The sequence below is a fragment of the Lagenorhynchus albirostris genome, chromosome 20 (assembly GCF_949774975.1).
Source record: "Lagenorhynchus albirostris chromosome 20, mLagAlb1.1, whole genome shotgun sequence".
Taxonomy (NCBI): domain Eukaryota; kingdom Metazoa; phylum Chordata; class Mammalia; order Artiodactyla; family Delphinidae; genus Lagenorhynchus; species Lagenorhynchus albirostris.
The window spans coordinates 38,412,427-38,436,247 of record NC_083114.1 but is presented as its reverse complement, the minus strand read 5'-3'; the positions used below and the strand labels follow the sequence as shown (position 1 = coordinate 38,436,247).

At 59.5% G+C, this 23,821-nt stretch overlaps 1 protein-coding gene across 1 annotated transcript in view; it reads left to right on the top strand.

Annotated features, from left to right (window-relative positions):
- The window catches only part of SRCIN1 (SRC kinase signaling inhibitor 1), a 63,605-nt gene that overhangs the window by 20,233 nt on the left and 19,551 nt on the right, over nucleotides 1-23,821 (top strand). The window contains exons 2-12 of the mRNA XM_060134639.1: nucleotides 2,891-3,195; nucleotides 6,369-6,467; nucleotides 12,391-12,414; nucleotides 16,275-16,470; nucleotides 17,102-17,300; nucleotides 17,754-17,847; nucleotides 18,352-19,205; nucleotides 20,278-20,370; nucleotides 20,617-20,660; nucleotides 20,953-21,140; nucleotides 22,287-22,462. Of these exons, the coding sequence (XP_059990622.1) occupies nucleotides 2,891-3,195; nucleotides 6,369-6,467; nucleotides 12,391-12,414; nucleotides 16,275-16,470; nucleotides 17,102-17,300; nucleotides 17,754-17,847; nucleotides 18,352-19,205; nucleotides 20,278-20,370; nucleotides 20,617-20,660; nucleotides 20,953-21,140; nucleotides 22,287-22,462 (2,272 nt within the window). The remainder of the gene's footprint in view (nucleotides 1-2,890; nucleotides 3,196-6,368; nucleotides 6,468-12,390; nucleotides 12,415-16,274; nucleotides 16,471-17,101; nucleotides 17,301-17,753; nucleotides 17,848-18,351; nucleotides 19,206-20,277; nucleotides 20,371-20,616; nucleotides 20,661-20,952; nucleotides 21,141-22,286; nucleotides 22,463-23,821) is intronic.

The following is a 23,821-nucleotide window of genomic DNA, read 5'->3' as shown; positions in this document are numbered from 1 at the left end:
CGCCCCTTTAATCCACCTGGGAGAGCCTGGGTGACCCCAGACCTCCCCACAGTGCCTGCTTCTCTCAGGCTCGCATACTGCTTGCCCCACTCCGGATGCACTGAGGCTCCGCCGCACCCCGCCCCAGGAGCCAGGGGAGGAAGTGCTGGCATGGAGGGTGCGAGTCCAGGAGGGTGGAAGGGCAGGAGGGCAGATGTGAATTGGAGACCTTTCCCCGTGCACCTATATGCGTCCAGAGCCCTAGGAGGCACGGCGAGCCTGGCTGGCTGGCACTGGGGCGGGCCCTCTGGCTCAGGCAGGGCTCATGCTGGGCTCTAGAGCTGGGCTTCCAGCAGCCAGGCCTTGGGCAGAGTCTGCCCCAGCCTAGGCAAAGGGAGGACTACGGAGTGTCCAGGGCTCTTGGCCAGCGAGGGTCTCCTCCTGCTTAGTTGTGCCCCATGAGGTTGCAGACCTCCAGCAGGTGGTGAGGGTGAGTGGAAGAGAGAGTTTAAGGGTCATGGGAGGCAGCCCCCTGACTCCGGTTGGGGCTATTTCTCCTGTGCCCAGAGCAACCCCTATTCCAGCTCTTCTTCTTCTAGATGATGATCAGGTCACTCCCTTTCGGCCATATTCACTGGCCACTGTGGGTTACCACCAGCTCCTCAAGGGCAAGGACTGGGTCCCCGCCGAGATGGCCCCAGGGTGCCCAGCCTCAGTCGGGGGCCAGCTTCAGGAATTCCTTCCCTACCAGGGAACCTTCTCACCATCTTAACTCAATATGTTAACTCACTTTGAACTTAATAAATTTACTTTAAAGGAAACCTTATCTCACTACCATCCCAAGGAACAGTACCCATGAAATCAGTGGTTGGGCCTTCTTGTTTTTTTCTTTTTAATCCTTGAAAATAAAGGTATAACTATTAAGCTGTGAAACGATATTCCTCCCCCAGTCATCTCTTGGGTATCTGGACCTCACTTCGGGGAGCATGACAGAGGGTTGTGACTGTGGTGAGAGGGACAGTTGCCTGCGGGAGGGAGGAGGTAAGGACCCCAGACTCAGCGCCAGGGTGAGGAGACAGCAGGCAAACAAGGAGGTGGTACCATTTTTCCATCAATGAACAATTGTCGTCTGGCCAGGAAGGTGTGGTGGGAGGGGGTGAGGCAAACCTAATAAATGTTGGGGTCCAATCTGGCCTCTACCACCGACTGTGGCTTTGGGTGTGTCACTGGCCTTCTCTGAAATAGGGCCACAGGAATACGCCCCCCCCCCCGCCATACACACACACACACACACACAGGAGGTTTGAAGGCTGTGGTAACGGCAATCAGTCAGGACCTTGGAAGCTTTGGAGCTCTGTGTCCACGGAAGCCATTCCCTTGGCTTTGGTGGGCGGTGCTGGGTCATCGAGGGGTCAGTCCCCAAGATCTACATGCCTCTGCCGTAGCCCAGGGAGGAGTGTGCGAGTGTGTTGGGCGAGGGGTGGCTTTTCCTAGAACGTGGCTGAAACTCCTCTTTCCTCCTGTGGCGGACGGGAGGCGACGGAGGCCCGGCAGTGGGCCTGATGAACACTGGATGTGTGGAGGGAGGGGGCTGACGGGGGCTGGGCTGGATGGAACGTGGCTGGGTCACAGAATCCTCAGCGCCTCCTCTTTTGCCCCGGTCGGCCCTGTGAGTTAGCCCCGCATCGGGGTGCCTGTGTCTGCTACGGTGCTTGAGTCCCCCCAGAGCTAGGCTACACCTCGGGGTGCTGCTTTGAGGCTAGTGGATTGTGAGGCTGGGGGTATGCTGGGGAGACCAAGTTTGTCTCTCAAGGGGGGTGACTTCTGGAGATGAGGGAGAGCAAATCTGTTTTACGACCAGGAAGATGACTCAGGTAAGCCCCAGCAATGCCTCCCACCCCTGGTGTGGGTGACACTGTGGAACCACTGTCCCTGCTGGGCTTTGGGAAGGTCAGCGTTGAGGCTGGAGGGTAGGACACAGCAGAGCTGGGCCTAGGGAGGCCAAGGGCTCAAGGCTGATGGGTATGTGGGGATGGGCTTCAGGGTTCTGCATGGAGACCTCAACCCCCGGCCTCTCCTTTTTTGGCTTCTGTACTGTACTTTGTCCCCTGTGCGTCCCTTACAGGTCTTGAACTTGTGTGTGTTTTGGGAAGGCAGCCTGAAGAAAGGGAGGGGGGAGGGGAGGGTCCCGGCAAGAAAGCTTGAGCTGTTCTCTGCTTTCTTTGAGTTTGTCCCCAGTCCATCTCTCACTGTCCTTTCTGTGCCCAGCCTCTCCTGTCTGTCTGTCTGTCTGTCTGTCTCTGGGGAGGGAAGGGAAAGGGGCTCCCATGTCCCAGGCCCTGATCTTTGGCCTCATTTCCCCCCTGTTTCCTAGTCCTGACCCTTTTCCAAGCCAACCCCCAGCCTAAAGACAAGTGTGTCCTGGACATGCTAGTCTGAGGGAGGAAGCTAGCCCCTGCCCCACTCCTTAGAAGATGCTCTTGAGAGAAAGACAGTGCAGGCTCCTTTCCACAGCTTTTAGGAAGCGTCTAAAAGGAAACTCCCCTTCCCTCCCCTGTTCAGCCCAGCGTAAGGAAGGAGGAAGGGGATGTGTGGCTAGAGGGGTGTCCAGGACCCCTGCTTCCAAGCCCTCCTTGGCCTCGAAGGACAGCACCTCAGCCACAGTCATTATCCTTCAAACCACCGGCAGAGGGCAGGAAGCTGGACACTGCCCTTGCTCACCACCCTCCCTGGAGCCACCCCTTCTGCCTCTTCTGTTCCTAGTGGGGGGCAGGCAGCCCCTGCCTCACCCCAGGTGCCTCGTGCCGCCCCCCCTTAGGCCAACCCCTCCTCACAGTGGTCCCAGTGGGAGATGGGCAGTCCCAGGCCCGGCACACGGTGACCCTGCCGTCCCCCCTCTCCCCCCTTGCAGATCCGGAGCGGAGCAGCCCCCCCATGCTCTCTGCAGATGATGCCGAGTACCCTCGGGAGTACCGGACCCTGGGGGGCGGGGGCGGAGGCGGGGGCAGCGGGGGCCGGCGCTTCTCCAACGTGGGGCTGGTGCACACGTCGGAGCGGCGGCACACGGTGATCGCGGCCCAGAGCCTGGAGGCGCTCAGCGGGCTCCAGAAGGCCGATGCTGACCGCAAGCGCGATGCCTTCATGGACCACCTGAAGAGCAAGTACCCCCAGCACGCCCTAGCCCTGCGGAGTCAGCAAGACAGGATGCGGGAGCAGGTGAGTGGGGCCGGGCTCGTCCTGATGCCGAGAGGCGTCTGAGGCAGAGGGGGAAAGCGGATGCCCCGTTGCCGTGCTTGGCCTTTTCTGGAGCCTGGGGAGGAAGGGGGTGGGGGGTCAGCACCCAGACCTCTGCCTGCAGCCCTGGAATTTGGAGCATGGGACTGGACAGAGGGAGCCCAGCCTCTAATCAGGCTGTTGGACTGAGCAGAGGACGGCTGTCTTGGAGAGACAAGAGCGTGGTGGGGAGGGAGAGGGACAGCCTCGTCGTGGACTGAGTGTTCTGAGTCTGAGGGTCCGTCCAGCGGTGGAGTTGAGACCTTGGGGTCGGCACCTCTGTGATATGGCCCCTAAGGGAAGCTTCAGAAGGCTGGGTCTCCTGGGCCCCGGCCCTGCAAGAACAGAGCCCAGAATTCTGGGGTCTTTTACCTCCCCCCCTCCCCCACCCCGTTCCTTCCCCCCAAGACTCGCTGTGTGACTTTGAGCTAGAGGACTCCTCTCTCTGTGCCTTGGTTTCTCTCCTGTCATCAGTAGGGCGTAGACGGGAGTCAGGGCTCCTGCCTCTGGTCCAGGACCTGTCTCCTTCTTTGTGGGGTGCGGAGCTTCCTTTGTAAAGCTCTCCCAGGTCCTTGGGTTCCTGGATCTCTGCATCCACGTATGCCCTTCTTGTTCGTAGGAAAATTCTTTCTTGGGATTGGCCTTCTACTTCCAGTCCCACCTTGGTAGGAGCCTTGACAGCTGCAGCACGTTGGCCGTTGAGACCCAGGCATTGTCCACTCTGGGAGAAAGGGCTGAGGGGAGGGTGGTTAATCCCATCAGCATCCTTTCATTCAAGCCTTGCGGGGGCATCCGTCCCTGCTCTCACACCTGTCTGGCTCTGTCCCCCTTTCCAAGTACTGCTGGGTATGGCTGGGGAGGGGGGAGAGTGTGCCCATCCCCATCCTCACTGTAGGGAACAAGGACACATTGGTGCATTTCTGGTACCTTATCTGCCCCTGATGTCACCTCCAGTTCTGTCCAGCCTTTACCTTTTCTCAGCTCCGGAGTCCTCCCGGGAGCAGAGTTCCAAGTAAAATAAGGGAGAGTTGCAGAAGGAGATCTGGCCCTCCCCTTCAGGGGTCCCTCTCAGTGGATTCCTTCTGTGTGCTCTGGCTTAGGGGGAGGGGACAGGGACCTTTGTGATCTAGATGGGGTGAAAGGATGGTTAAACTTAAGTATAAGGGGCACAGTCAGTTGGAAGAGGGTTTGGAGTAGAGGAGATCAGGTGGACCGGCCTGGTCAGGGAAGGCTTCCTGGAGGAGGAGGTACCTAAACTAGGCTTAGAAGGATGAAGAGGGTCTGAATAGTCATAGAGGAGGAGAACGCTGTTTTAGGAGGTAGGGAGATGGGAGGTGAGCATAGGTCTGTGCTGGTTTGAGGACTGGCATAGAGGTCCAAATGGCTGATGCAGAGGGCTCGGGGTGGGAGGCAGTGAGAGGTGTGGGGGCCAGATGGTGGTGACTAGGGGGGCCGTGGCTGTTTTTGGATGGTGAATAGGAGGGGACAAGAGGGAGTGGCTGGAGGCAGGGAAAGGAGAGGAGGAAGAGAGTGTGTCAGGGAGGATGAAGGGAAATGGATGGGGTGGGAGTGGGGTTGGAGGGAAGATGAACAAGCCTTGTTTGCTGCCTGGATCCAGGAGGCAAAGACAGAAAAACCTGGGTGACAGGGACATGTTGGTGCCTTGGGGGGAAATAAGAGGGATGGGAGGGAAACGTTTGGGGGAGTGGGGGACAGGAATAGGGGAGATGAGTTTGAGGAGGGGGTAGGGGTTTCCCGCAGAAGTCTGTTAAGCACTGAATATACAACTCAAGACTCTGAAGGGACCACGGCTTCAGAAGGGAGGTTGAGCACGATGTGGGCAGAAATGGAAGTGGGACCCAGGGTAAGCCTGGTCACCAAGGCAGAATGGAGTCTCAGAAGGGAGAAGGCCCATGACAGATGGGGAGGGGGAACCAGAAATGTCCTGCATCCCTGAGGAAGAGGACAAAGGCCCAGCAGGAGGGCCCCCTGCACTTCTGAGGTCTGGAGGGATGGGAGAGAGAAACAGCCATTGGGACCGGCCAGGATCTGTGGGTCTGGAGGGTATCAAGAGCTCCTTTCTCGTGCTGTGGTGAGGTAACGTCCAGTGTCAGGGGTCGAGGAGGTTGGAGGTGGTGAGGGAACAGGACCCCAGGGCTGCAGATCCGTCTGGGGAGGTTTGGCCAGAAAAATATGAAGACAGCTGGCGTGGCGGCCTCAAGGGGCGGCAGGCCTGTAAGAGGGCACGTGGGCATGTCTGAGGGCCTCAAGGGGCGGCAGGCCTGTAAGAGGGCACGTGGGCATGTCTGAGGGCCTCAAGGGGCGGCAGGCCTGTAAGAGGGCACGTGGGCATGTCTGAGGGCCTCAAGGGGCGGCAGGCACATTCACTGGCACAGAGTAGGCGCTCAGTCAGTGAGTCAAAGCACGGCCACTCACTCGCAAATCCATTCCTTTATTCATTCACTCATTCATTCCCTGCCTTGGGGAGTCAGCGTGTAGGATCCACGGCTGTTTCACTTACATCGAACGCTCGGTGCCTAAGCCTGGCTCAGTACGTTAGTGGGGTGACCTAATGAGAGACGGATGACTTCGAGGATGCTGAGGTCCCGGAGGAATCAGGAGGGGATGGGTTTCAAGCCTTAGGTGTGGTGTGGGAGAAGAAAGTCACCTCCGCGAGATGGCGGGGAGGAAAGCGGTGCTGTCAGGACAGAGGCGCACTGGGCTGAGGCCCCCTGCGGAATGGTTCCCGACAGCTTCAACGAGGGGGGGCAGTGAAGAGCTGGAAGAAGGGACAGGCGAGGGGCAGCCCCCTTGCAGAGTGTCCAGAGAGGCAGTGAAGAATTGAAGACAAGGACTTCAGCAGTATCCGCTGGGGAAGGCCTTGCCCTGGGCTCAAAGAGCCCCCAGCCTGACTGGAGAGAAAGACGCGGCAACAGGCCCAGGGCCCCCGCATAGAGACCCAGCCTCGTAGGGGACTAGCCAGTGCCGCAGGGTCCCCCTGCGGGGTGAGCTCTGTGCCAGACTTGCCCCAGGAATGCCCTCCCCACCCCGTCACAGTCCCCCAGCGGCTCCTGCCCGCTCCCCCTAATGGGGTGTCCCCCGCTTCGCACACACAGGTCGGCGGCTGGACCGTGGACCCCGTGTGCCTCCTCAGCTCCCTCTGCTCCCACCTCCATGGCGACTCCGCCCCCTCCGGGGCTGGCCAGCCGGCCCAGGTGAGTCACCCGCCTCCACCCCACCCCCCAAACCCATGGCAGACTTGGGCTTTGGGGAGGATAGTTTTTGGAGGGGGGATATCCAGGATTTTAATTTTGCATCCCTCTCTCTTACGTAGGAGCCCGCATTTTCAGGAGACTCCTATGCCCCGTACTCTCCCCGTGATAGTCTAATTCCTACCGCTACCTCCCCAAACCTGTGCCAAAGTTTGGCTTTGGGGAGGGAATTTTTTTGAGGGGGAATAGTCAGGTTAAAAAACCTTTTTTTAAAAAAATCCTTCTCTCCTTAAACAGGGGTACCTCTCCCCTCACCCCACTGGTTTTCAGGAACCTCTTGTGCCCTGCACCCAGTTCCCACCCCCACTGTGGACCATCTCGTTCCTCTATCCCCACCCTATCCTCCATCTCTGAGCAGACCCAACCTTCCCCTGATGTCTCACCAGCAGGCAGTTCTTCATGATATCTCTCTCCCACACTTCTTGCTATGTCCACTGCTTAGTTTCAAAATGTGAAGAGGACCTTGGTCTCTAGCCATTTGTTCTGAACTGATTTCCTGATTCTTCATATGCCTCAGTTTCCCTGATGGGAAGATGGACAGGGGCACCCTGGGACAGGATCCTAAGGGCTCAGGCTCCCAGCTCAGGCCTGGACATTGCTGTGGGAGAAAAACAGTTATCTGAAGCCCCAGAGGGGAGGAGGGGCCAGGGAGTCAGACTTACAGCAGGTCAGGGGCAGCCCTGAGGGGGCCGTGACTTGAGGGTGACAGAGGAGTTGTAGTGGCAGAGACTCCAGTGGGTCGCATGGGCGCCATCTTCTCTCCCTTGCGTACCCTGCTCCCCCTGGAGAGGGGCAGCAAGCCTTGACTTTTTCAAGAAGAATTAGGAGAAGGAAAAACGTGACAGCCTAGGAAAAAACAAGGCTCCGGAGCACGGTACTTTTAGCTGTGTGTAACTCAAGTCTAGCAAGAGATTGGCATGCTTGGCCTCACTCACAGGGCACCCAGCCCACTTCCTTTCCCAGCTCTTGGCCCTGTACTGACCGAACTTAGGGAGCAGAGATGTGTCTGCGCCCAAGGCTAGATGGCAAGTGGGATGGACTCCTCTTGAGTGGCCGCATGTGTGGTGGAGGTCAAAGTGGGGCTAGGACGGGGATGGCGATGAGGCAGAGGACGCGGGCGCTCCCTGGATAGATCAGATGGAGCAACTCGAATTGAGGTGATGGAGGGAAGTGAGGCTGGACTTGGTGAGCTCTGATGTCCCAGGTTATGGGGTCCCAGGCCTGTCCACATCTGGAATCTACTCTGATGGAGGAAAGAGTCGAGAGCTTGAAGGAACCTTCACCCCAGGGCTTTGAAGTACAGAGAAAAGTGGCTGTGCCCAGGATCTTGTCATCACTTTATACTTAGTGCTTATCACACTTCCCGTTCCCCATGGCTGGGTACGAGGCTCCTTTTTGTAAAGTGCAGGACCAGAGACGTTCAGCAAATGCCAGAGTCACACAGCAGAGCAGGATCAGAGGCCACGGAGGAAATTTAGGCATCCTAGGCCTCCCAGACTTGGCTGGGAATTGAGTCACGGGAGAGCTAGAACGGAAACGGTGCACAGCCGAGACTCCGGTAGGGAGAGACTGTAAGCTCAGAGAGTGGCCGGTCGGGAGGTAGGCCACTCTCCTTCCCCACCGCCCACACACACCCTAGGCCAGACCGTTGGGGGCTGGGGCCTGAAGAAGACCCTGAGAGGGGACCGGAGGCCAGACTCCAAGCCACAGCCCTTCCCCCGCTTCCACTAGGCTGTCTAACCTCCCTCCCTCCTGCTGCAACCCGAGTCCCGGGCGGCGGGCCGGCGTATCGGGTGACCGCGGCGACGCAGCCACCAGCCACCGCCGTTCCTTGGCGGGGCTGCGCCGGCGGGGCCGCGCCAGGGAGGGGGCCAGAGAGAGGATGTGCACGGCGGCGCGCCGTGCCGCGCCAGGTGGAGTCGCGGTTACCGGGGCGACCGGGGCCCGGGCCCTCTCGGCGGCGGCGGCGGCGCCTCTCTCATTGCAGCAAAGGGCACCGGCGGCTGGGGCTGCGGAGGCGGCCGGGGGGAGGGGAGAGCCCGGACGGGTGGGAGTAGGGGGCTGCCCTCCCTCCCCCGCCCGACGCGCGACCTGGGGCTGAGAACCCCGCGTATACACCTGTGGCCGCAGGTAAGGGGGAGCGGCTGCGGGGGCCGGGGTAGCCACCTCGGGTTCCGCGGGGCGGGGGCACGGAGATGGGGGCCCTTCCCACGACTCCGAGAACGGTCTGGGGGTGGGGGGCTCGCAGGCCGTTGCGGTTCCGGATCCCTGAGAAACGCCCCCTCCCCTCCCCCATCTCGTTCTCAGCCTTCCGCAGGGGACCGGCCCCCACCCCGAAATATGGCTGGCGTCCCCTCCCCCAGCCTCAGAAAGTCATGACCTTTCCGGGGTGCGCCCTTGCCCCGCCGCAACCCCCCCTCCCCAACACACACACACTGCATTGGGAAGGGGTAGGAGGTGACCGTGTCGACGGGCACACGGGGGAGAGGGCCGGAGTAGTGCACGTGCGTCGCGGTGGGAGGCTGGCGCCCTCGGGGGCCGTTAAGGAGCCCCAGTCTGGCGGGGGCAAGGGAGGGGGGAGGCGAATGTTTACGTGGACGCGTGTTCACAAGAGTTGAAAGGTGGGTGTGTGCGCCGGTGCACGGAGAGCCAGGGGACTAGAGCGAGGGTGCGACCCATAGGTTGCCCTCCCTCTCCGAAGGATGCATCGTCTTCGGGGCTCGAGGTCAGGAAGGGGTCACGCACTCACCTAACCTACAGAGGACGTCTCCCCAGGGGAGGGGAGAGACCTCAGCTGGCTGGGCTAAGGCTCCCAGGGGACACGGCCCCGCCCTCCCAGCGCACTGCGTGGGGGAGAAAGGACCAGCTGCAGGGGGGAGGGAAGAACCCCACCAAGGGCGCCTAGGGTGGAGGAGGGAAGGAGTTAACTCCTTAGCCCCCAGAGGGAAGAAGCTGTTTCCTCTTCTCAGCAGGGAGTTTGAGGAGCCCCTGGCGCTGCTTCCTTGGGTCTCCAGGAAGCTCCCCTTCTCGCATTTCTGAAAGCCTGGTCCCTACAGAGTGGATGGGTTGGCTTCCATCTTATCCTCCTAGAACTCCTCTCATTTTGCCCCAGCTCCTGTAAGACTCTTCCCTACAAGTGATGACCTGGAAGGGCCTCTCCTACTCAGCCCTTTCTTTTTTTCACTGTCTCACTGTCTTCTGGGAAGGTGAGACACCCCTCTCTGAGAATGGGGGAGGGAGACAGCTTTGCCCTAATACTGGAGGTTTTCACTTGGGTTGGCGAGCCAGACCTCTCTTGGGCCCTTCCTGCCCTCTGCCCTCCTTCCGGGGGTTTCTGGTGCTGGGAAATTCCCAGGGAAAAGACATGGAAGGCTGAGCTGTACTCAGTGCCAGGAGATGGAAAGTGGTACCAGACTCTGCAGAGACACCCCCTTCCACCTGTGGCTGGTCCTGTTTTCTTGACACTCATTCATGGCCAAGTAGTTGTTGAGAGCCTTCTCTATACTAGGCACTGTGTGGGGCAGGACGGGAGGAACAGACAACCAGGAAGAGGGTGAGGAGTAAAGGGTGCTGGAGATTGGAGGAGGAGAGTCCTACCTTAGCAAACAGAGGAGCCCTCCGCTCTTAGGCACCCAAGGCTGTCCCATGGGTTTAACACCCTGGAAAGAGACAGAGACGTGGGATAGACGGCATCCCCAAGGACCTCTCCCTACTATGGTTTTTCCCCTCCAAGGACACTGAGTTGCCAGGACACTGTGCCTCACTGCTGGTGGGGCCAGCGTGAAGGGGGAGGTGACGGAGGGGCGGGATTCTGTGCACTCGACCAGCTTGTGGGAGTGTGTGTGAACAGGTCAGTGTCCTGGGCGGGCCGGGGGTGCATGTTTTGTATGAATGGGGTTGGTCCACGTTTGAATAGCTCTGTCTCTGAGTTTCTGTTTCTGGGGTTGTTTCTGACCATGGAGGGCTTTTCTCCAAGTGTTTGTGTCCCTTTGTGGGCGTGTCTTTGTTGCTCTGGGTGTGTTTGTGGCGATGTCATTACTGGAGGATGTCTGCGCGTCTGTACGCAGCTCTCCGTGTGGGGCCTGTCATTGCAGGACGCTGTGGGTGGCCTGTGTGTACACGGTGTGATGGTGGTGGTGGATGAGGGGGTGTGATGGTGGTGGTGGATGAGGGACGGTGGCCTTCTCTGCAGAGCCGTCCGTCACCACTGGGGCTGCAGACATGACTCTCATCGTAAACCTTCCCCTGCCCTCTGCCTGGCTCTGCCTGCCCTGCCCCCCACCCCCTGCCATCACATGCCCACTCGCTCTGCTCTCCTTCCCCTCCCCAAGGCCACAGGCAGCTGTGGCTACAGCCTGGTACTCCAGTCCCCCCCCCTCCCCTCAGCACCTGTGGGCACCCCCTGACACCCAGACTTTGCTGTCCCCTTCCTCTGCCTCTCTTGGAGCAAATGCTGGGGGGAGAGGTGGGGACGGTGGCCCAGAGGGGATGGTCCTGGTGAGTAAACCTCTTCATCCTAGCCCTAGCCTGGCATCACCCCCACCCTAACGATCCGAAGCCTCCAGCCCAGCAGGGCCCCTCCCCACCTCCTTTCTGCCACTAAAGTATTCAGGCGGCACAGGACACCCCGCCGTGGTGTCCTCCCCCCATCAGGGACCCTTGGTGTCAGTCTCCTCTTCCAGTGGCTCTGAGGCCTAGGGAATCTTGTCTGTTGGTGCCAGGCGCCCCAGGGCCAGGCCATCTGCTGCCTCTGTCTTCCTGCTGAGGCTGGCACCGGTCAGCAGGGTGCCCTCGGCTTTGCCAAGAACCAGTCCGGCCTCCGGGCCACTCCTCCCTTGTCCTTAGCCATCTGGAGGGGCCTTCTGGTCTCCAGGGAACGCAGGGTGGCTGTAGGTTATTGTGAATGAGGAGGAACCTGAGGCCCCCGTTCTAGGGGAGCAAGGAGCCCTCCCCTCTCATCTGTTCAACCACAGAACATTGCCGACACTCCCTTGCTGTCCATGGCTCCCCATCCATTGCCCAGTGCTGTGGGGTGATGGGCATCTGTCCACTTTCCCTATAACCCAGGTCCATCGTGTTACACAGGCTTCCCTGCCCTGGGCTTGGCCCCCTGCCTCCCTCTTCCACTCCCTGCCCCATCAGCCCTCCTGGGGTCCAGTCCCATCCCACTCAGTTTCACGCAAATACTTTCTGCTTGTCCAGCCAGTTAAGTCTCAATTCTTTCGCTTGGCATTTAAGGGCGCTCCTCCGGCCCGAGGCCCTTCTTCGCAGCCTAACCTGCTACTTTCCCAGGCCCTGCGCCCCAGCCAAACTGAACTGTTCCCTCAACACCCCCTGCACATGCCTCCCCAGGCCCTCTGCTCAGCAGGCTCTTCCTCCCAACCTCCAGCTGCTCACTTTTTAAAGACCCACCAAAAATGTTCATTTTTTAAAGACTCACCAAAAACGCCACCTCTTCCGGGAAGTTTTCCCTGGCCAGCCACAACCAGATGCCATTTCTCTGACCCTGCAGCTCCAATTCAGCTCTGCCAGTGTCTCACGTGTTCCCTGTATCATGGTCATCTGCGTCTTTTCCTGCCTGTAACTCTCCGAGGACAGTTACTGTGACTAGGTTACGTGGCTTATAAACGTCTGGAATGATGGTTCTCCCCTCCCCCAGCAGCAGGCCTGGAGCCCGCTCAGGGCCATCCCGGGCCTCGGTAGAGAATGGGATGTACCAGGCATGGCTTCCTTCCTGTTCCTGGGAGGGTGGAGGGCCCATGTCCCAGGGCTGAGTCCTGAGCGCCAAGGGTCTCTAACCTGCCCCTGGCCCTACTCTCTCCTCCCAGCGCCCCCGCATAACCATCTCTTCTCTTATTTCCATCAGCAGCCAAACTACTGGAGTTTCAAGGTCAGTGTGTGGTGCTTCTGCGTCCGTGACAACCGCATGTGCTCTCCCGCCCCTGCCCCTCCCTGCACATGCTTTGCACAACGTTGTGCATCTGCAAGGGACCGTCTGGTGTGGGTGGTGGGTGTGGGACTGCAGGCTGGGTCTGCTGCTTTGAGAGAGCCTGGGTTCGCCTGCCAGGGGCTTGTGGATCCAGTGTGGGAGTTTGTGCCACCCGTGCTGGGGATCTGGGCTGGGGACGCTCAGGCTTCCCCAGGACGTAAAGAGCATTTGGGAATGAGAGAGGCATTTTCCCCAGCCTGGAGGGACTGCTGGCTCCAGGGGACGGAAGTGGACCCCGTGATCTTATTGAGGGCCTTGTTCTCTGAACTCAGACTTCATCTTCCAGGGAGGCCCCGTGACTATAATGGGCCCCTCATCCCTTTCTTACTTTCCACTGTGGGGAAGCTGGTCAGTGCCAGGCAAGAGACGCACAGACTTACACCCCCAAACCCATTGCCCAAGTGGAGGGCTGGGCTCAGGGACGGTGTCTTCCTGCCTCCTCTGGAGAGTTTGGACCATCCACAGCTGGAGAGATGTCTGTCCCCTCCAAGGGCATCCTGCTGACCCCCAAGGGAGCACGCTCCTGGACCTCCTCTTCTCTGGCACCAGGCTCAGAACTGAACTGAGTTAGACTGCTGCTTGCGTCCTGGAGTCTCTGGTCCCTCAAATTCTGGGCATCATGACAGGGGGTGGCAGGTATACATTCCAGACTCCCCCAGTGTCATCTTTTTTTTTTTTTTGCGGTACGCGGGCCTCTCACTGTTGTGGCCTCTCCCGTTGCGGAGCACAGGCTCCGGACGCGCAGGCTCAGCGGCCATGGCTCACGGGCCCAGCCGCTCCGCGGCATGTGGGATCTTCCCGGACCGGGGCACGAACCCGTGTCCCCTGCATTGGCAGGCGGACTCTCAACCAGTGTGCCACCATGGAAGCCCACCCCCCAGTGTCTTCTTGCTCCAAGCATCTTGTTTGCATGCATCCTCCCAGAGAAAAGTTCTTGAATCAGAGAATCACGGAATTGTAGAGTCGTGGCATCAGGCGTATAGCCTTTCTGGAGGAAGCAGTAGAGCTGCTGTAGGGGTTCAATGCACGGGGCCAAGGGCCAGGCTGCCTGGTGGTGAATTCCAGTCTGCTACTAACTAGCTGGGTGACCTGGGGCAAGTTACATAATTCTCTGAGCCTTGGTTTCTCCTCCATAAAATGGAACAGTATCTACATCATAGAGTTGTTGTAAAGGTAGAAGAAACACGAGACTGCCTGTCTTGAGCACAGTGCCTGGCTCATGGTGAGCCTTACCTCATTAGCTATTAGCATCCTGGAATCACCTTGGGAACTTGTCAAAAACCTTGAACCCCAGGCTCCAAGCCCCAGAGATTCAGAGTTAGTGAATGTGGGGCACTGGAAAGAGTGTTTTTAAAAGCTCCCAAGTGATTCTGTCCTAGCCTGCGGACAGCTTTTGGGAATCTCAGATCCTAGTCTGACTGCCCCACTCAAGGTTCCGTCTGCCTGATCTCTGACCAGGAGTCATCGGTTCCTCACTGGAGCATCTCCAGGGACCGGTGCTCACTGCGTCCGATCTTTGGGAAGCCCTTTCCTATCTTTGGAGAGCTCCGTTTAAATTACTGTTTTGTTCTCTTGCCATCTCCCTCTAGTCAGGAAGTCCTTCTGGATGTCTCACTGTTTTTCTGCTCTGTTGTCCCAGACCAGGGCTGGAGAGACATGCTAATGGGCTTTCTCTCTTCTCAAGAGGGTTTTCTACAAAGGCTGTGAGAATGGAAAGGCGCCCAGGAGGCCAGGATGGAGACAGGAACCGGTGGGGCAGGGAATGTGGGCATCTCTTCTCGCAGGGTTCCCTGGGCAGCCTTCTCAGTCCCTAGGATCCCTGCCCCTCCTTCATTCTGGCCCTTGTTCCATCTTCTTATTGGCAACTCACTTGTGCCCCCCAGGCACCGTGGCCACCTCCTACTCTTCATCCCTGCTAGCTGCCTCATTTTGCCTGAATTCTGTAGCCCTTCATCCATACTAGCCTGGCAACCACTGACCTTCCAGTTGCCTGGCAACCTCATGACCACCAGACCAGGCCTGGTTCCCCACACTGGGAAGAGAGAAGGGCGTAGGCCAGCACTGGTGATTAGCCTAGAACTGAGCTGCAGGGTCCAAAGTCTGGGCACAGGCATTCCTCCAGTGGGTCCAGTTGCTACGCTGCCTCCCTCCTCCCCAGAACCATGCCCACCCGCTGGTCAAGGCATTGTGCTTGAGGCTGGATGCCCGCTAATGTCCCCAAATCTGACCTGCTATATCTCCAAGCCCTTGAGGACACTTTGGGGACAGCTGGGCACACTGTCCATCAGAGGAAGATGTTCTCTCTTTTCGAGAGTGCTAATCCGACTGGAACATTAAATGGAGTTAATATGAAGATGGAGATTAATTAGGGTTTAATCAGGACTTGGGGATGGAGGGAGCTGAGGAGGAGAATAAATACTTCCTTTTTAGAGACACTTTTACTGTTTTTAAAAAAATTATAAAAATTATACATTCTGCTTGTGCAAAGTTCACCCAGCAGAGAAATGTATAAAGTAGAAAGGGAATGCTCTGTCTCAACCCCAAGATAACCAGTGTTAATGGTTTTGAATGATTTGTTGCTGTTGAAGATAGGCAATGTATTTTATAGAAAAATACAATTGGGCAACATGATTTTTTTCTTGATAACATGTATATGTGTGATACATCTAATATATATATAACATTACATAACAGGGAATGATGTAGGTCTGATTCAGTATCTTTCTCCCTTAAATAGATGGGTTTCTGACAGCAGCCAGGTTTGAGGGGAGGGGCTGGAGCAGACTGGCAGGAGCTGTGGCCCTGAGTGACAGCCCCAGCTTTCGGCCAGAAGTAGGCTCTTGAAGTGCGATTGAAATCAGGGTGTCCCCTCTCCCAAGGAGAGAGTAATCGAGCTGTCCCTGGGGCAGGGAGTGGTCACTGGGTGACAGCCTTCCCTGGCCCCAGCCAGGTATCACCCTCAGCTGTGGCTTCGGGGCAAGGGGCTGCTACGTTGGTACTGGAGGAGGCTTTTCTGGGAGGCTAGCCAGGCAGGTTGGCTATGTGGCAGCGTGTGCCATGCAGGGAGGGGCTGAGGCCTGGCACTTATGCCATGTGCTCGTGTGGGCTGAGCATGTGCACTGCATGTACTAGGCAGGTAGTCTGTGCGAAACTGGGGTCCACCTGGCTTTGGCAGGTTTGGGGTGGTCCTCCCAGTCACTCTAAGTCCAGGACATTGTTCCCAGCTCTGTGAGGGCGCATACCTCCCAGAGCTGGGCTCCTGGGGTCCCTAGCTCTCTGCTTTCTCCCTGCTTCCCGCCCCCACCCCAACCCTCTGAACTCCACGAAGGATAAGTTGTTCATCGCTCGCGAATCCGCCGCTTAATTAATGTCTGGAACTAATGCCCCAATTTGCTCAACGATTCTGCGGCTCACCTCGGTGACACATTTGTGTTCTTGTTGTCCTTTGGAATCTTAAAATAGCAGGTGTGCCCATGGCTCCCGCTCAGGTGGTTTCTTGTCTGGCTTCCCAGGGTGCCTGAGTCCTTTGCCCACTCCTTACCTGCTGGGTGTCCCAGGGAGGCCAAGGCCCCAAGAGGCTGGGGAACTCTCCTGCAGCCACACAGCGAGTCTGGAATCCAGGAGACCCTCCGGGGTGTGTGTGTGTGTGTGTGTGTGTGTCTCACTGGCTGGTTGGCTGGGGCTCCCTGGGCCTGGATGGGGGCAATGGGCAGAGTGAAGGGGTCATTCCTGGTTCCTCTTGCCCCGCCCTGCCCCTGCAGACCCGCAGCTCGCGCCACACTCAGGGAGCCCAGCCTGGGCTGGCAGACCAGGCGGCCAAGCTGTCGTACGCCTCCGCTGAGTCACTGGAGACCATGTCGGAGGCGGAGCTGCCCCTGGGCTTCAGTAGGATGAACCGCTTCCGACAGAGCCTGCCCCTCTCCCGCTCAACCAGCCAGACCAAGCTGCGCTCTCCAGGTACTGCCTGTCCATCTTCCCTCCAGGCTACTGGCTCCTCCCTCTTCTCTGCTCACCCTGGAACCCTCTCCAGCCCCTTTATCACTCCCTCTCTCCTCAACCATCTTTCTAGTAAGCCTCTGGCTCCCTTCCCCCATACCCATCTTCCCCCCTCCCCCCAGCAATCTCCTCCCCACAAGGCCTCTCCCTCCTCTGTGGCTCCCTTTCCAACTTTCCTCCACTTCTCTCTTCCCTCACTTCTCTCTCCCTCAGCACCTCCTGCCCTGTCCCTCTCTCTCCAAGCCTCCTCTCTCCCTTAGGCTTCTCTCTCACCCCCTTCAGCAGCCCCCCTTTCCTTCATCTCCTCCCTTCTCACCTCTCTCCTCCAAAGCAACCACTCACTCTCAGTTTCTGCCCCACCTGCTCCTGCCCCCAATCCCATTTCCTCGTCCAGACTCCAACCTGCCTGGGGTCGAGGAGGTGCCTTAAGGGGCCGGCAGCATGAGGAGTGCCTGGGTGCACCTGCACTCCGGGGCGGCATCCGGCCTCAGACCCTGCCTCTGCGGGACCAGCGCGGCTCCCCAAGGCTCCCCGGGCCGCCGGCGTGGCGGTGATAGCGGCCCTGACAGCGAGGGCGGCGTCTCCTTCGCAGGGGTGCTGTTCCTGCAGTTCGGGGAGGAGACTCGGCGCGTGCACATCACGCACGAGGTCAGCAGCCTGGACACGCTGCACGCACTCATCGCGCACATGTTCCCGCAGAAGCTCACCATGGGCATGCTGAAGTCGCCCAACACAGCCATCCTCATCAAGGACGAGGCTCGCAACGTCTTCTACGAGTTGGAGGACGTCCGGTGGGCGTGGCCCCGGGGGGGGGAATGGGGTGGGCCTCCCCATACTCCTCCTCTGAGGGGGGGTTCGACGCCGCAGGTCATTCCCCAGCCCGCTCCTGACCCAACCTCAGCCGTAACCCCTCTCCTCCCGGAGCCCTACCGCCCCGCCCCCTTCTTCGGTCATCCCGGCCCCACCCCCTCCCTTTAAATCATCCACCCCTGCTGATTGGCCTTGGCTTGAGCTAACCTGAAAATGGCTCGTGAGGCCGAGGAGGTGTACGGGGTGGAAGCTGCTGAGTGTGTGTGTGTTGGTGGCAGGCAGCCCGAGGCACGAGATCCACTGAGCAGGGAGTTAGGAAGGGGTTGGGGCTCGCGGCCCTTCTTGGCCACCCCTCTTCCGTCTGCCTGGAGTAGCTTCCTCTCCTCGTCACAGGGCTGGGGGATGGTGACCCTCTGCACCCCTCCCGCCCCCAGGGACATCCAGGACCGCAGTATTATCAAGATCTATAGGAAGGAGCCACTCTACGCCGCTTTCCCTGGCTCACACCTCACCAACGGGGACCTCCGGGTATGGCTGGGGAGGCCCCGGGCATTGGGGAGGCTGGGCAGATGGGGTCCAGGAGCACAGAGTCTAGTCACTTGTCACCAGGGACAGCTTTGGTGAAGGGAATGTGGAGGCTGAAGCGGAGGGTGGCCTCCATTAATTGTGGAGTCATGGAGGAGTCCTTCCCCTCATCTGCCACTTTCCCCTCTTGTCCGATCAGATTTCTCGAACCCGCCTCTAAATATTCTAGGAGACCTCTCTCAGGAGCCACCCCTTACCTTTTCGCTTCCCATCCCCCACCATAGGGTGGGCTGGGGGTCGCTCCTCTGGTGCCTCTCCCTCCACCACTTCTTCCTCCGTGCTGAGAGCCCTGAAGGGAAAGGGGCCCAAGATGCAGCAGGAGGGTGGGAAGGCAGAGAACAGAAGGGACTTCCTAAGCGTCAGGGGGGAGCTGCTGGCTCAAGTAAGAAGCAAGGGATCCCCCTTTGTGACCAGCCCTGTCCGGTTCGGGGGCTGTGTTCTGCACAGAGAGAGATGGTGTATGCGTCGCGGGAGTCGTCGCCCACGCGGCGCCTCAACAACCTGTCGCCCGCGCCGCACCTGGCCTCCAGTTCGCCGCCGCCGGGGCTACCGTCGGGGCTGCCGTCGGGCTCGCCGTCGCGCTCGCGCCTATCGTACGCCGGGGGGCGCCCGCCCTCCTACGCCGGCAGCCCCGTGCACCACGCGGCCGAGCGGCTGGGAAGCGCCCCCGCCGCCCCGGGCGTTAGCCCGAGCCCCAGCGCCATCCTGGAGCGGCGCGATGTGAAGCCGGATGAGGACCTGGCGGGCAAGGCGGGCGGCATGGTGCTGGTGAAGGGCGAGGGCCTCTACGCCGACCCCTACGGGCTGCTCCACGAGGGCCGCCTGAGCCTGGCCGCGGCCGCCGGCGACCCATTCGCCTACCCGGGCGCCGGTGGCCTGTACAAGCGCGGCTCGGTGCGCTCACTCAGCACTTACTCGGCCGCTGCGCTGCAGTCCGACCTGGAGGACTCACTGTACAAGGCGGCGGCCGGAGGCGGCCCGCTCTACGGCGACGGCTACGGCTTCCGCCTGCCGCCCTCGTCGCCGCAGAAGCTGGCCGACGTGGCTGCGCCCCCCGGGGGCCCCCCACCGCCGCACAGCCCCTACTCGGGGCCGCCCAGCCGCGGCTCGCCGGTGCGCCAGTCCTTCCGCAAGGACTCAGGCTCCTCGTCTGTCTTCGCCGAGAGCCCCGGAGGCAAGACCCGCAGCACCGGGGGCTCCTCGACGGCTGGAGTCCCCCCTCCCGAGCTCTTCCCCGGGCCTGGGGAGCGCCCGCTCGTGGGGTTCGGGCCGCCTGTGCCAGCCAAGGACACGGAGACCAGGTGAGGGACGCTGGCGAGGCCCGGGGCTGCGCGGGTGGGGTGGGGAGAGGGGACACGGCAGAGTCCGTGGCAGGTTGTGTCCTGGACTCTCAGACCCGGGAATCCTTGTAGACCCGGAGTAGCCTTGAGGGGTCGCCAGAGTAACTTGGCCGTGGCAGGGAAGGCACTGGAAAGACGTTTCATCTGCAAAGCCTGAGAGCTGGATGAGAGGGCCCCAGACAAGGACCCTGGAAACCTGGGTTTGCATCCGGTCCCTGAGCCTCAGTTTCCCCAACTGATATTGAGGCTGAAGTAGAACTCTTTATTTAGTGCCTTTCCTGCTCAGACACAGAATGTGCCGCCATGAGAGCTGTCCAGCACAGGGCCGGCTGAAGTCCACTGGGGAGGGGGTGCTGGTAAGAAGTGGGGATGGGGAGAGAGGCACATTTCTTTAAGTAGCCTCCGAGCTGGGGAACTCTTGCCCATCATTCAGCTCCCTGCTAAGGGTGCAAGGCTGGAGGAGGTAACCAGGGCACTGAGCTGCCCCCCTCTGCCCTCAAGCAGCACTGCTAAGAGGTGAGAAGAAACGATTCATTCACACAGCTTTCTTGTGGCCTGTGTGCCAGGCACTGCACTGGCCACTGTCTATGCCAAGCTGAGCAAACACGGTTCCTGCCCTGCCTAGTGAGGGAGACACAGCAAAAAATACTTGTTCTTCCCTTGGGAGGGTGTACTCCTCAAGGCTGTTGGGGACTCTGCGATGGCTTCAGAGGAGAGGGTAGGGAGGAAGGCATGCTGGCAGGGGGAATACATGTGCAGAGACCCAGAGTGACCTGGGTGGGGCCCATTAGGGAGCCAGTGATGAGAGATGAGTCTGGAGAGGGAGGGGGTGACTGTCAGAGAGGGAAGGGCCTTTCCAATGTTGGGGGTGGGCTGTGGACCCTTAGGCAGTGGGACCCTTTGAACTGTCTGTGCGCTGGTGGCTGGGGAGGGAATGGTATTTCCTCTAATTATCCATCTTAGGAATGGGGCGCTGGGCAGGAGGGACCCCATGCCCAGAGATGGGGTTGCTCAAAGCCACCGTCTTCCCCAGGGAGCGCATGGAGGCCATGGAGAAGCAAATTGCTAGCCTCACTGGCCTGGTGCAGAGTGCCCTACTGCGAGGCTCGGAGCCAGAGACCCCCAGGTGAGGTGTTTCTCCCAGCACCACTGCCCAGGCATGTGGGTGGGCAAGAGGGAGGGAAGGCGAGCAGCAGGAGCCCTGGGCTCAGCTCAGCCAAGGTCTCATCATTTTGCCCTGGGTGAATCGCCTCCCTTCTCTGGGACTCCATCCTGAGATCAGGGGGCTGGAGGAGTTTATGTTAAGGTCTCACCCAGCTTTGACAGTCTGGGGCCTGGACCCCCTGATGGCCATCTTTTCCCTGTGCCACAGTGAGAAGATTGAAGGCTCCAATGGAGCAGCCACCCCCTCAGCACGTGAGTGACCCTTCTCCCCTCCCCCACAGGTTCTTGCCCTCTCTGAGCCTCCGATTCCTAATCTGTAAAGTGGCTACATCACCAGGCTTCAGTGGATAAATGAGTAGTCACCTTAGACCAAGATGCCTTCGCTCCGGCGCTTTGCTCCTCGCAGAGGGCTGACCACTAGTTGGGGCAGGGAGCCAGAGCCACGTCTCTCTGTGGCTGCTGTGTGGGGTCAGGAGTGGGGAGGACTTTACCCCAGGCTCACGATTTATTCCCTTTCTCCCGTCCTCGTGGTCCCTGTCTGCAGCCTGCGGGTCAGGCAGCCGGAGCAGCGGGGCCACCCCAGTGTCCGGCCCTCCCCCGCCCTCGGCCAGCAGCACGCCTGCGGGGCAGCCCACTGCCATCAACCGTTTGCAGATGCAGCTACACCTGCGTGGCCTGCAGAACAGCACCAATGACCTGCGCAGCCAGCTTCAGCAATTGCGGAAGCTCCAGGTACCACCCTCTCCGGGGCCTCGCCCTGTATCCCGCTTCCTCAAACCCCGCCCCCTCAAACCCCGCCCCGCCAGAACCCGCCCACGAAACTCCTTCCTGCGAGTCTGCCCCATCCCGAGGACCTCCGCCGCTCACTGGGTTGCTCTCCGAAACCCTCCTCGAACTCTCGCCACCTCGCTGAGTCTCTACTCCCTCACCAAGCCCCCATCCCTCGCCCGGGTCCCCCTCACTGAGCCCTCTTGCCCCTTTCCTTAATCCTCACCGCTCTCCTGAAGCCCCAATGCACCTCACTGAGCCCCCTTCTCCGGTCAGTATCCCTCAGGGCAGTCCCTGTCCCTTCCTGCCCCGCATTCTCTACCCCCTCCCCTCCCTTGGGCGGAAGCCCTTCCCCCAGATCCCCTCAGCTCTCCCTTCCTCAGCCCACACAGTCTTCCCGGGCCCGCCCCGCCTGGCAGATGGTCCCACCAGTCAGGAGCCTGGCATCGCTGTGCCCGCTCCTCGAGAGTATCCCAGGGCCCGTCAGGTGAGAATAATGAGTAGAGACAGGCTGGAGAGGAGGCAGAGAGTTGCCATCTGGGCAATGGGTAAGATCTCGCCCACCCCGACCTTTGCCCCAACTCGGCCTTAGAACTCGGTTTTCCCGGCGCAGCCACGGAAGCTCTATCAAACCCCAGTGCTTGAGTCCTTCATCGAAGCCATAGCCATGCAGCCGCAAGGTGGGCAGGGCCCTACGTAGGGCCACCCCTTGCCCCCCAAATATCCGCTATCCCGTTCTCCTGCCTCAATATTTACCCAGAACGAAACATTTTCCTCCGCCCCCCACCATCTTACCCCCTCGCTGCAGCTAACCGCCACAGCCATGCAGCTGCACCTTCTGCAGGGCCCAACTTGGCACTCCTCCCTCCACTATCCCAGGCCGTTCTCCTCCTGCCTCTATTCTTCCCCAGAACTAAGCCCTCGGCCTGTGCCCCCCCCCCCGCCATCCCACCCTTTCACTGCTGCTCACGGCCACAGCCGAGCATTGGTATCTTCCATGGAGCTTGCCCCGCGTCGGGCTCTCCTCTGCCTGCCTCCTCCTAGCCCTCTCCCGGCTGCGCGCCTCCGTTCCCTCCCACCCGCGTCCATCGGTCCATCTGCGTCCCGCAGCTACAGAACCTGGAGTCTTTGCGCGCGCTGCTGAAGGGCACGGAGGCGGAGCTGAGCATGCGCGTGTCGGAGGCGGCGCGGCGGCAGGAGGACCCGCTGCAGCGGCAGCGCACCCTAGTGGAAGAGGAGCGGCTGCGCTACCTCAACGACGAGGAGCTCATTACCCAGCAGCTCAAGTGAGGCGGGGCCCAGCTTTGGAGGGAGGGCTGGGGGTGCGGCCTGGGTGGCCGGCAACCTGGTTTCACGGGGAGGCGAAGCTCCCTTCCTTCTGAATCACAGGTGACGTTCTGAAGCCTGATTTCCTTCTCCTCTGTGGCCTGATTTCTCTGTGACCCACAAACCTTTGACCATCTGGCACAATTCCTGTTTTCTTTTTTTCTGGCTTGATGCCTGCTTTTGCTAGTCTTGCTTCCTAACGGTCCACAGTCTGGCTTCCCCGTGGCCTGCAGCCTTACCCTCATGCGTCCAGCTGCCCGATGTCACTCTGCCCTCTGCCTGCTTTCATTCTGGCCTGTGACCCGTGCAAACTGACCCTCGAGTATTCAGGTGGAGCTTTCAGGTGTGGCCAGCTTGGCGCTGACCAGTCACGGTCGCCACCACTCCAATTCTCTGATCTCTGAGACCAGGTATAGCCAAGGAGAACCCTCCTCCCGTCCTAGTGCAGCTGAAACAGGGCTCCAGGAATAGAGAACACCCCACCCCCAAATGCTTAGACATGGAAGGGTTAACAGAAGACAGTCCTCTGCTCCAAATTTAACAAATGGCTGTCTGGCCAAGATTCGATTGTCTGGCACCATTGAAGGGAGAAGCTGCCTGCCGCTGTCCATCCACTGAGTGAGCGGCCCCAGCCCACTGCAGCCTTCCCTGGTCAGTCCCTGGGGTCTGAGATAGAGGCCCTGCTCCTCCATCTGGTCTCCCTCTAGGTGGTTCAGGGCACAAGGGGCCTGAGGTCCAGCTCCAACACTGAGAGGCTGTCTGATCACGATAGTTTTTGCCCTTCTCTGCACTTCAGCTTCTTCACCTGTGCCCCATATTAAGATTTTCGCAGTTCTTCCCAGAGAGGACTTGGATTCTACTGGCCAACGACTCGGAGCCAGGGAGGCTGCTCAGAGGAGCCCAGCTTTCTCACCAAGCTCATAAGTGGCTGTATCACTTGCAAGGGGCTACTTGAAAAGGGTCCCTGCTCCTCAGTCTTGGGCGCACAGCCTATAAGTACATGTGCTTCTCAGTGATGCACAGGGCAAAGATTCTCATGACCCCTTGTGGCTGAGATGAAATAAGGGGCCATCCCACTTGGAAATAAGCTGGTGGCAGCCACTGCATCACCCCTAGTGTGACAGCGGAGTGTCAACTCTTGTCAGATCTCCAAGTAGACTGATGGCTGCCAACCCCCTTACCCAGGGAATTCCATTTACTCAACGTTCCTGTCCCCTTTTTGCCCCTTTTTATTCAGCACAGAGGAGCGGGGTTGGAATTTTCAAAAGGAACTTTACTGAGACATTAAAGGAAAATAAAAGGAAATATAAAAGTACAGA